General features: G+C 26.7%; 2 protein-coding genes across 2 annotated transcripts; one reads left to right on the forward strand and one right to left on the reverse strand.

The window, feature by feature from the left end:
- Positions 1–44: 44 nt before the first annotated feature.
- Positions 45–2,297, forward strand: BO79DRAFT_234297 (uncharacterized protein; the record flags this gene model as incomplete). The annotated part of the gene is made up of 6 exons (XM_025684362.1): positions 45–236; positions 387–465; positions 940–1,059; positions 1,103–1,235; positions 1,395–1,484; positions 2,125–2,297. Exons 1-6 carry the CDS (start codon positions 130–132, stop codon positions 2,295–2,297), a joined length of 702 nt encoding a protein of 233 aa, XP_025545483.1. The 5' UTR covers positions 45–129.
- Positions 2,298–2,643: 346 nt separating this feature from the next.
- Positions 2,644–3,981, reverse strand: BO79DRAFT_185379 (Mpv17/PMP22 family protein). Its single transcript, XM_025680393.1, has 4 exons — positions 3,793–3,981; positions 3,504–3,618; positions 2,998–3,306; positions 2,644–2,941 (listed from the first exon to the last, which is right to left on the reverse strand). Exons 2-4 carry the CDS (start codon positions 3,600–3,602, stop codon positions 2,792–2,794), a joined length of 558 nt encoding a protein of 185 aa, XP_025545484.1. The 5' UTR covers positions 3,603–3,618; positions 3,793–3,981; the 3' UTR covers positions 2,644–2,791.
- Between the last annotated feature and the right edge of the window lie 9,469 nt (positions 3,982–13,450).

Raw genomic sequence — 13,450 nt, forward strand, 5'->3', positions numbered from 1 at the left:
TACCAACTCTTGAAAGCCTGTTTAACGTAGGACTGGCTTCCGCACCGAGCCAACAGTCTTTCCCCTGGGGCACCTGGATGGTTCGATGGTAACAATTGGCTGCTACCTATACACAAAGTCCGTTGTCATATGGCACAGTGCACCCGTCCGTTTAGGGACATGTACAACATGGTCTTGAAGACGCCCTTGTTGTTATCCTTTGTTGGGTCCGACAATGTTATTTCGGGGTTTGTTCCGTATATTTAGAAGTACGACTGGCCGAACTAAGTAGATACTCCCAAAATCCGAACGAGCGGAGTCCGAAGTGGAGGGCCGGAGATGAATGCGAGAAAGCCGTTCCGATAATTCAATAAAGGTTGGACTCAAGTTTGCGTGAACCCTTTCAGAAAGGGTGACAAGGATAGCGAAAGGTGGCACCCGACTGTTCGCGACGGATCAGCTCAAAGGGATCACGGAAAGCACCGTGTTGGGTTCAGTATAACTGACAGTCAATGCCGAGCGGGCGAACAAAGAAAAAGAGTTTTGATGGAGCAGATGACGCGCGACCGACAAAGAGTCTTGAGATGCACACAGCTACGAGTATATGAGAGGTTGTAGCAGATAGAAATGCCATTGAAGTCCTAACCCAAGCAAGACTGGAATGAAATCTGACTCGAAATCCTGGTCATCGCAGTCTCCACGTGCCGGGGGGAGGTGCTTTTCTTATCCCTAAATCGGAGGGAATGCGCGTCCGGGCAGTTGGGGACATGACGCCAGCGAATAATTAATGGAGTAAGCAGAGGTGGATGGGCACAGCGATAGGCTAGGGAGACGGTGGCACGAAGAATGGATCGACTCTAAACCGCGGGGGCCAAAACTACTCCTAGTAGGGAGTAGATACACAGTTTAGTGAGGGAGACTACTGTAGTTGTCCGTGCCACTCTGTTATTTCCCGGGGAGGAAAGCGAGTTGTTTCTTGTCAGTCAGAGTCTCCGCCCGTCTTTCCGGATCCGAGGGGCCAAACATTCTCCCCTGGTCACACTCTTTCTCCATCTTGATGACAATAATCCACATCCTCTGGTTTCGCCTTACGAGGATACTCCTATTGCAGATAGGTTACCAGCAATATGCCTTACACTCGAGGGACTACTCTATCCTGAAGCCGTGGAATCTGCAAAAGACCCAGATCGTGGCTGCGCCATCCACCAGCCTTCTGATCGCCAATCCTCCCGCAGTCCCCATTGTCTCTTCAGCTCGTATGACCGTTACCGAATTCTGCTACAGCCACAGCCTTGATCTATTAATTTCTCCCTTTTAACCCACCTTAACCTACTTGGATCCAGTGCAGACGCTAAAATGCAACGCCATTCGCTGTGGCTTGGGAACCAGGCAGTGTCTCACGAATGAGATACTAGGGAGCACACTAAACCCGGACTGGGATGACGATTCCCAGCAGATTGCGTACGCCGTCTCTCTCCATCCCTGTCTGCCTCATGCAAACCCAGGTAGGTGGGTGCCCAGCATCATGGATTCAATTGTGTCGCCGGCCTTCGGACGTCGGAGCACACTCATGCCTGCATGCAATGAAACGGATCTGCGGGTACGTAAATCCGTCTTTAAAACTCCGTTAATCTACGGAGTCGTTGAGCCCAAACGAAGCATGCTTTCTTAGTAAGACTCGAGGGATCGATCCATCCTTACGAACGGTCGCTTGTTATTCGGTTCCTCGAGTCCCGGGATCAATGCAAATGTGTTTGAGACAGCCGATCACCATCACTTAGCTAAGACGGACTCCAACGCCTCAGCTGCTTCCGCGCATGGATTACTATTTTCATTACTATTTAGTTGCTCGACGAATAGATCCGTGGATCTGGAGAGCATCGTGGTTCATATTGGCGTTGGTTTCATGGGAGTTTGCAGCCATTTGAATCTCGTCTGGAATGAATCTATTCTGCGTTTCGGCGTGTCTCACGAGGCACATCATTAATGGCCCATCGACAAGAGCCCCATACAAGTCACCTGACTATAATCTGACTGACTCCTTGTTCAAGGCTTCGTAACAGTGTGATTTCTCGACAGGTCCCAAATTAACACAAGGAAAGTTGACTACGTGATGATTGCCTAGATCATCCTAGTACTCTCAAGGTGGGTTCGAGTTGCATTACCATGCCGTATCAGGTTATGGTTCAGGTACACCCGCACTGGACCGTACTTTCCTCTATCTACCTGCAAACGATAACGCTCGTCGCCCAATTAACAGCAGAAATTGGGAGACCGGGCTACAGAGACTGTGTCGTGCCATGTGTTCTAGCCCCTAAATCAAGGTGGGCCTGCAGCTCAGCTAGGCTTCCCTATTGCAGCTCTCGGATACTCGGGGGACGGAAAATGGGGGCCAAATGGAACAAACGGGTCGCTCAACAAACCATTCATTAATCTGAACGTTGTCGGGTGATCATGCGGAGCATGGTCCAGTAACTACTTATCTAGCGCACTGCCGTCATTTCACCTCTGGCCCCTTTTTATCTTTGATTTGATCAGGCTCCTTCCTTTTGCGTACACTTGTCACTGTTCTCTGTCGCCCCCCTGACGAGCTTACCCAACGCGGTAGGATCAAGTAATGAATGTCTCAACTTTTATATACTAGTGCTCTAAGAAGCACACGTTGCGAATTCTGAGATTTGATGTCAAACTAATTGCTAAACGAACGTGAACACCACCCGCAGGTCCCAAGTCCCCAGCGCCCAATCTATCTTCCAACATAGACTAGCTAGCCTGGCAATCCAGGGAAATCTTCAGACGACCTATTACAACATCAACCAGACATCAAACTCAAATAAATGGCCCAGATAACACCAAACAGACTGCCAACAAGCAGCCGTTTGTCTGTTGGTACAACTGTGAAGTTCAAGATAGAGACAATAGGCCACAGCTTGAATCCCGCGATCAGGATGGGCCAGAAATCCTGCCATGTTAGGTCAGCATCCAACGGATTATAGCACCATAAGCCTAGAAACGAACCCTCTGAATTTGCAGCGTAATGGCATCCCAGCTCTGATCGCGCAAAAGTCCCATTGTCATGATAAAGGCTACCGTGTTCCAGGCACCACCGACAATCTGATCGATGACAATCTTTGCCACAGTATTCGTCACATTCAGTTTAGGCTTGTGTGCCTCCTTCTTCTCCGTCTTCGGCTTGGGAGCAGAGCTCTCATCATAGCCCGGAAATTTCGCCTCGAGACCCTCAAGCCATAAGAAGGTCAAGGGTGAAATAACAAAGGCACAAGTAGTAAACTGAAACAAGACTTGAGTGTCTAATTCAAAGGGTCTCTATAGGCATCAAGACATCGGCAACCATGGGGTCACCACCCTCACGAATTGCCGATGAACCGTGTCCATGGTTAGTGAAGCTGTAACCGAACAGCAGTAGCTACTACTCCACACAAGAGCAAACGAATCACTTATCTCCGGCCCGACATCATCGCCAGCCAGTTCACTATTACCGAGGAAACAACAAATCAACATACCTCATCCCTATAAGCGCCAATAGCCTGAGCCAGAACATTGGAACCCGCATTAATCAGCGCAGCTTGCAAGGTCGCCCTCGCTATCGGAGGAAAAGCCATGGTCAGATACTAGACACTAGTAAGATAAGCCGACGCGCGTGCCACACAAGTTCGTATAGTCTGCTCCGGCGTCAGCTCGCAACCACGTTGCCGGAAATAACAAAGTCTTTCTCCGTACTGCCCCGAGAGGGATTATGGGTAGTCTGATCGGAGATGCTACTGTTGGCGATCTTCAGCACTTACCTCGTACCGAAATCGTGTCAGGATTTTTTAGATCGATCGGTCGGCCGGCCCAGAACCGCGTGGTTTTAATTAATTGAAAGCTGGGGGCTGAAAGTGTGTTCCTGCGTTAAGGGGGGTTTGGAGGTTGAGGTAAATGGTGATAAGATTCTTTCCTAGAAGGAATTGTGTCCTTAGTTTCTGCCCTGGAATTAAATATTTTTTTTTCAAAGGGTCCGTGGAGTTAAATTGTAGATGGCGGCCCTGATCAACACTACTGAGTATCGGTGAGAGATGGGAAGTGTGGGGTGGGTTTCAAGGGAGAAAAGGGAAGGTTTACACGCTGCCGCTGCCACTGGACCCTTGCAGAATCCAGGGCTTGACCACTAGGAAAAAGATACTAAATTGGAGCCTAACAAGAAAAACTTTTTATATAAAATAATCTTATATACCCTTGTTGTGTTACTGTGTACATTGACAAAGGATGCTATATTCTAAGAAAAACTAGTTTGTATATAGTCTTTTGCCGGTTTACCCGGAGTTTAAAATCCATGTATACGCCCTATACAGAATACTTATAAAATATATATAAAGAGGATTTTTTTATTATAGAAAGATTATATATTAACAGACCTGGATACTATACTAAGTTGTTATGGGATGAACTTAGATTAGTTCTAACCTAAGCATGCCGTGCAAGCAAGATTCAAGAAGGAATAGTTAGAGAATAGAAAGATTGCAGAGGTCTGGTAGGAAGATAAAGAGACTGCAGTCATGTATAGTAAATATTACAGGTCTGTCCTATAATGGTATCTCCTTTTTTATCTAGATTTTCAGAGAAGAATATTTACCGAAGCAGGCATTGAATGTAGAACTATATACTATAATCTTTATATAAGATTTATTCTGGTTTTTAGAGGACTTTTTATAATCAGAAATCTAGTAATTATTTGAGCCACAGTACAGGCAAAGATTATTCTCAAAATAATAAAAACAGTAGAATAAGGTAGATGCAATAGACAAGACTAGTAAACTTGGATAAGCTATAAATATTTCTATAATATCTGTATTTATTGAGTCTGGTTTAGAGTGGGTATACCTGACCGTTATACCTGACCATTAACCTGACCATTAACCAGCAGTCAGGTTAAAATATAAGAATCTTTTTAACTATTCAGTTAAGATTAGATTACAGTTAAGGAATTGTCTTAGCGGTTATTAACCTTTCCTAATTACAAATTAGGAAAATCAGGTATAACAGATAGATTAATAACCACAGATTAATTTATAATTTTTATACACTTCTTACAATACTATTATACCAAGAATAAGATTATATAAAATATTGTATTTATGAGGTATCACAAGTAATATATTACTTATTAACTATATCTGATATTATCGGCTAGTAAAAATAGTAAAATAAATTTTATATTAAGTTTTTATAGGAAGTCTCTACTTCCTGTATATTAGTATATATTACCCTATTAGAATATTATAAAATACTTCTAATCTAGAAAAAATAAAACATGGATAAGATAATTCTTATATAAATAAAAAATATATATTAGAAAAATATATATTATCTCAGTATCTTAAATAATATACTAGATATAGATATTATCTTATAGACTAGTCACTCAAAGTCAGTAATAAAAATAAGTAGTAAGTATTTTTTTTATTTTCTTATTTCTAGTATAAAGCAGGAGTCTATTACTTATAATACTAATATTATAAACAGTAATATTATTCTCAAAAATCAGCTAATAAATATAGATATTTTTATCTAGATTCTAAACTTAAATACACTAATAAGCTTATCTTGGTTAGAATAAATTATAATATTATTAACTGAAATTTTATATATGTAATTATACTGCAGGCTGCCTGTATAAATATTCTAGATTTTAATTATATTATTTTTTAAACTAATAATTATCTACTTTTTTTTACAGTAAAATGTAACACTAGTTATATTATTTATATAATTATTAAAGACTATTGTGACGGCAAGTGATGTCTCAGGATTATATGACTTCTGTTTTATTTGCTTTATTTGTCTGTCTTATATAGCTTGCTTATCTTTATATAATTATATATTTTCTCTAAACTTTTTTCTTTCTTTTCTTATACTAGAAATTCTTGTTACATAACACTAAATTTAACTATTTAAATAATTTCTATATAATTTCTAATATTATTTTATTTTTTATTTTTTAAGTTAATATTATATACTACCAGCTATTTAGCTCAGTAGCCAGTATTATTTCTTATATATACTTAATAATGCTAAACACGGCTAAGATAAAATAATTTAATTAAAATCTGAACTAGAATAATTAATAAGAATATTTATAATAATTAGAAAAAATTATACTAAATTAATACTACATACTATAAATTCTTAATAATATCTAATAATCTTACTAGAAAGAGAGCCTGATAGTAAGAAAAATATTATTTATAATTAATTCTATAAATTATATATAAAGAATTCTAATAAAATCTTTAATATAATTCTCTATATTATAGAAGAAATAAAAATAAAAATATATAAGATTATCTACTAGTAGAACAAGCTTAATAATAATTATAATAAAATAATATATAAATATAATTTATATATAATCTAGTTTTTTTAATTAAATAATCAGAGCAGCTGAGCAGCTGAGACTTTTAAATCTAAAAAATTAATAAAGATTTCTAATTTATTTTTATTTAATAATAATAAGATTATTAATTTCAAAGACTGGTTTCTTATAATATAATAAAAACTAGAAGTTAATATAGATTATCTAAATATAACTACTGTTTAATAAACTTATATAATTAATTATTATAAAAATAATACTAGAAAGTATCTAGTCTTCTGACTTTATTCTGATATTTTAAATTTTTATATAAATATAATTAACATGCTTAAATACCTAAAAATTATTTATATTAATTTAAATAAATTTTATAATATATACTGACAGTATCAGAAGCTCAAAATAATAATTAATAATAAATTTTATAATTTTATATTTATATTCTACTACCTTGCTGTAGAAATAGATATTATTAAAATTTATTAAAAAAAAAATCTTTATTAATATTTTTTATTTAAATTATAAGAGCTGATAATGTCCTGCTTTAATAATAATAATATAATATTTAAATAATATATTAAAAAGTATATCTGATTATTAGATTTAATTAATAATATAATAAAATATTATAATAAAATAAATATTATAAGTTATTAACTGTTTATATTAATTATTATTATTACTATAATTATAATCTTCTTTATAATAACTAAGACTTTTTATAATACTAGTTATACTATTAGTATAAAGCCGGAGAAATATATTTATATAATAATTAAAAAATATTATTTTATCTGTTAGAAAAAAAATATTTAATATAAAATTATTTAAAAAAGAAAGCAGGCTAAGTTAAATTATTAAAAATAATAAAAAATAATAATTTAATAAAAAATAATATCTAGAAAAAGTTTTTTTTTTAAATAAAATAAATATTAATATTAATTTATTAAATTTATAAGATCTGTTAGGCCAAGAGAATAAAAACTTTATTATTAAAATTTTAATATTAAATAATAAATTAATAATATCTGTATATATTCTTGCTGATATTAAAATTAATATTTATATTTATATAAATATTATTTTTATTATTTAGATAGTCTGTTAATTCTAAATTAATATTATTTTTTTTAAGATTAATTATACTATTATAAGCTTTAATAATAAGATTATAATATTTTTAATTTATATTATTTAATTTATATTTATAGTTAATAAATACTAGTTATATAATATATTATTTTTAATACTTAAATTAAACTGCTATGATATTATCCTGAAATAAATATAATTTATAAAATATAAGATCTTATTAGATTACTAGTAAAATAAACTAATATAATTTAATTATTTTTTTTATAAGATAAAATTAAGATTAAATTATTATAATAAATCTTTTAAAATATTTTATTATAATATTAAATTAATTAAAATTATTAATAAGATATTATCTGATAAGACTATAATTTCTAAAAAATAATTAATATCTTATTATAAATATTTTTCTTTAAAATAAAATCTGAAGTACTTTGAATCTATTAAAATATTTTATAAAAAATCTTAATTAAAATATATTAAAATCTAATAAATTAAAATTTTTAATATTAAGTTTTTAAAGCCCCCCGGAGCCTTTAAAAAAGAAATATTTTTAAAAAAAATTAAAATAATTTTTATCAGAGCTATTATTTTCTATAAATATTTTTAGAATCTTGAATTAGAAATATTTATTATATTTTTAAATATAATTAAGAAAATTATTACAGAAAAGATAAATCTTTATAATAAAATATTTAAATTAATTAAAGAAAAGAAGATAAAGCAGATTCTTTTTAAATATTATTATAATTTAATAAATATTTTTTTTAAAAAAAAATTTAATACTTTATCTATCTTTTAATTCTATAATTATTATATTTAATTAAAAAAAAATAATTTATTGGAAACAGTCCCTCTTTATAAAATAATTTTAAAAAAACTTAAAACTACCTGTAATTATATTATTAAAAATTTAAAAAAAAAATTTATTATATTTAGTATAATCTTATTTACTTTTCTTATTCTAATAATAAAAAAGCCTGAAAAAAAATTATACTTGTATATTAATTATCAGAAACTTAATATTCTAATTTATAAGAATCTTTATTTTATTTTTTTAATTAATAAGATAATAAACTATCTCCAGAATATAAGAATATTTATAAAACTTAATATCTATTAAAGCTTTTATTATATTTATATAAATTCTAAATCTGAAAACTTAATTATTTTCTAAATTTATTATAAAATCTTTAAATATTAAATATTATTATTTAGATTTATAAATAGACCAGCAGCTTTCTAGTATTTTATTAATAAGATTCTTATAGATTTCCTAGATAAATTTATTATAATATATATAGATAATATACTAATCTTTAATAAAAATAAGATAAAATATAAATTTTATATTTATTAGATTTTTAAATATCTTCAGACAGCTGGATTTTAAGCAGTAATTTATAAATATAAATTTTATATAATAAAAATTAGATTTCTAGATTTTATTATTACTATTATAAATATTTAAATTAATTTTATAAAAACTACTGTAATTACAGAATAATAATATCTGATTATAATTAAAAAAATCTAATTATTTTTTAGATTCTATAATTTCTACTAGTATTTTATAAGAAATTATAGTTAAATTATTAAGTCTATAAATTAGCTTATCTGGAAGAATATTTTATTTATTTAAAATTAATTTTATAAAATAATTTTCCAGGCTTTAAAGCAGGCCCTGATATTAACTCTTATATTAATTTATTATAATTTATCTAGATTTATATATATTAAAACTAATATAGTTAACAGAGTAATTATAAAAATTTTTTATTAATAAATTAAAAATATATAATATTCTGTAATTTATTATTTGAAGACTATATCTTTATTTAAATATAATTATAATATTTATAATAAAAAAATATTAATTATTATATATATTTTTACAGAATGGAAAGCAGAACTAAAAGATTTATAATAATTAAAAAAATTTATAATTTTCACAGACTACTAAGCTTTAAAATATTTTATAATTATTAAAAAATTTAATATCCGGCAGGCCTGCTGGACAGAAATATTATTTTAATATTATTTTATTATTAAATATTAATTAAAAAAAAATAATATATTAATTGATTATTTTATATAAAAAGAGATTAACTTAAAGATAATTAATAATTATTATTACTAAATACTATTAAAGCCTGAGTTTCTAGAATCTAATATAATTTTTAATCTAATATTAATAATTTTTATAGAATAAAATCTTTATATTATAAATTAAATTTTAAAAGTAAACTATATTTATTTTTTCTTAGAAGATCTCTGGGAGTAAGCCTACTAGTAAAAAATTAATTATTTCTTATAAAATAAATTATTTTTATATTAAAATAAACTAGTAATACCAGATAAAGATAATCTATAAATCTAATTATTAAATAAAATTTATTAATAATTATTACTGGCTTACCCTGGGTAAATAAAAATAATAATATTAATTAAATATTAATATTTCTAAAGTACTTAGAATAGAGATATTTAATATTATATAAATAATTACTTAATTTATAAAAAAAAGAATATATATTAAAACTTATTATTTAGACTATTCTAATCTTTTCTAATTTCTGATTAATTATAATAATATATATTTATAAATTTTTATTTCTTTCTGAAGAATTATCACGGGTTTAATATTATCTTTATAATAATAAATTATTTTAATAAATATATAATATCTATCTCCTGTATAAAGCAGATTTTTATATAAAATATAATTTATTTATTTATTAATTAAATTTATATTTAGATAAGGTCTTCTGATACTATTATTTCTGATTAAAAAGATTAATTTATAATTAATTTTTAGAATAAATTATATTAAATCCTGTAGATTAAATTAAAGTTTTTAATAATATATTATTTATAGATTAATAAATAAACAGAAATTATTAACTAATATATAGTTTAGTAATTTATTTTATTTATTAATTATTTCCAAAATAACTAATCAGAATTATTATTATTTATTAATTTTATTATTATAGTTTTATTTTATAAATTTATCAGATTATCTCTATTCATGATTAAAAAAAAATATAAATTTTAAATATTATTTAACTAGATTTCTTTAATAAATTTATTATTATATATTATTATCTGTAACTAAGCCTGTGAGTTTATTTATTATATAAAATAAATCTAGATCTTTGTATAAAATAAAATTTAAAAAATATAAAATTACTAGATATAGTAGGCTAATAAATTTTATTATTTTATTAATTTTAATATTAATAATAAAATCTTTATTAATATTTATAACTGGAGATGGAACTAGCTTTTATAAAAATTATTAAAAAATTAATATAGTTCTATATCTATTATTAATAAGATTAATAATATATATAAGATTTATTTTCTTGAAAATATATATATATACTTTATTTTTTATCCTAAGAAGTTTTATTTATATAATATATTTAATTTATTACTAGGACAGATTCAAGATATTATTATATTTATTAAAATTAATAATCAGATAAAATAAGAGATTAAGAATATTCTAGTTAATTATTTATAATATAATTATTTTTAGTATAAAGTTAAATAACTAATATCTGATATAGCTGATTATATCTAATATTTAATAAAGAATTTTAAGAATATTTTCTTTTATTTTTAAAATTATTATATAAAATATTTTACCTGTTCTAGACTCTCTAAGTATTTTCTATAATAATTAATAACTATAGAAACTAATAAATTTATATTAGAGTATAAGAAAAATAATTTATCTTTAACTGAGAATAACTAGATCTAAATAAGAAAATAATATAATAGTAAATAATATCTCAGAATTATATAATTTTTATTTTATTTATTTTATTTGCCTGTCTTATATAACTTATTTATTTTTATATAATTATATATTCTCCCTAAGCTTCTTTCTTTTTTTCCTTATACTAGAAATTCTCGTTATATAGCACTAAATTTGACTATTTGAACGGCTTCCACACTATGACTAGATTAGAATTAGTAAATTTAATATTATATAGTTTAATATTATTATAACCAGCGGCTACCAAGTACTATTTATCAGAAATAATATATAAGTAATTAATCTAGAAATTAAAATATTTTATAATATATAAATATATTCCTGATAAGACCTCCCAGAAACTCAGCCAGATTAATAATAATAATTTAAAAAGTATAAGTAATATAATATTAATTAATTTTTTTAAATTATATTAAAAATTATATTTCATAATCAGAGTTATTAGTAACTAAAATAATATAAATCTGATATTCCAGCTTATAAAAAAAAATATTATCTAATAAGATAGATATTTAGAGTAAATTTAATTTATAATATTTATTTTAAAGACTTTTAACACTTATTAAAAGTATATTTTAATTATTATAAATCAGAAAATTATATAAAATCTATAATAAGTTAAGTAAATTACTTATATAATATAAAAAATATTATATAAAATATATACTGTCAGAACAGGATTATATATATATATATAATATAAATATTTTATATAGTAAGTAGAATTTAGATTAAAAAAATTAATTTTAACTGATACCAGAGATTATCTTAAATTTATTAAATTAATAATATATAGAAACAGTCCTCCTGTCTTTATTATATAGATTTAATAAATTATAAATATTAATTTTAATATGCTTATAAGCAAAAATATAAAGAAATAAATTAAATAAAAATTAACCTGAGTATATCTTAATTATATTAATACTTAGATAAATATAGTAAATAGATCTTGGTACTAAGACTAGTTAAAATAATTAATTATTCTAATTTTAGCTGTACTGTGGTCAGGTATAAGGATTCTCTTAACCTGACTATTAACCTGATGGTCAGGTATAAGAATTGCTGATAACCTGACCTGACCTGGCCATTGCCCACTCTAGTCTGGTTAGGTAAGTATAATAAGCTTTGAAGTAGATTTAATAGAAGATCTAGAGATTAGTTAAGTAGTATATTAATCAGCATGTTAAATAAATTTAATATATTTATTATATAAATAATTAAATATTAAGTTATTAAAGTTTTCCAAGATTTGGTGCAGGTTTGATTATAATCTTTAATAGAATATAGTTATATATAAAATACCTAACCAGGTGATTGTATTAGCTTTATATAAAGATTATTTAAAATATATAAAATAAGTAATAAATGATTTATCATCCCTTTAGTATATTAATATAAATTATTAAATAACTTTCTGTTATTCGCGCGGGTTATAACATAGTTATATAAAAAATTAAAAAATAATTTCTAGATTCCAGGATTGTCTATTTTTTATAAGCTAATGAAAATATAGAACTAAAGCTTGTTAAGATTATTTTAATTAATTCTAGATATAATTAAAAATATCAGCTCTGGAAAGTTGGTTAGATTATAACTTTATTTTAATAAAAAAAGCCATGTATACAGTATATATAGTTTATTATTAAAATAAAATAAATTAAATAAGCAGATTTTAGATATTGAATATGTAATCTGTTATATATAAAGCTATTAGATCTCAGTATAAGATATTTTCAGATCAGTATATAATTACTAGATCTTAGTATATTAATTCTGGAGTTCTTGCTGGAGCTATTATACTAGCAGTAGAGTGGTTATACCTGACCGTTATATCTTAACCTAACCTTAACCGTAACCTGACAGTTAGGTTAAGGTATAAGAGTCCTCTTAACCGTACAGTTAAGGATAGATTACGGTTAAGAGATTATTTTAACTAATCTTAACCACAGATTAGAAAGATTAAATATATTTAGAAGATTAATAACTATAAATTAATTAATAATTTATACAGAGTCTTTACAGGAATAATATACCAGTAGTAATATATTTTTAATTACTGTATTATTAAAATAGATATTAATTAGATTAATAATCAGTTAATAATAATCTTATTTTCTAGCTAGTAATAATAGTTAATAGTCTAGTAGCTTTTATATTAGACTGGTTTATAAATAATATTAGAAATCTAAATATAATTAGATTAAATTATTAGA

Source organism: Aspergillus costaricaensis, assembly GCF_003184835.1.
Source record: "Aspergillus costaricaensis CBS 115574 unplaced genomic scaffold BO79scaffold_1, whole genome shotgun sequence".
NCBI lineage: Eukaryota > Fungi > Ascomycota > Eurotiomycetes > Eurotiales > Aspergillaceae > Aspergillus > Aspergillus costaricensis.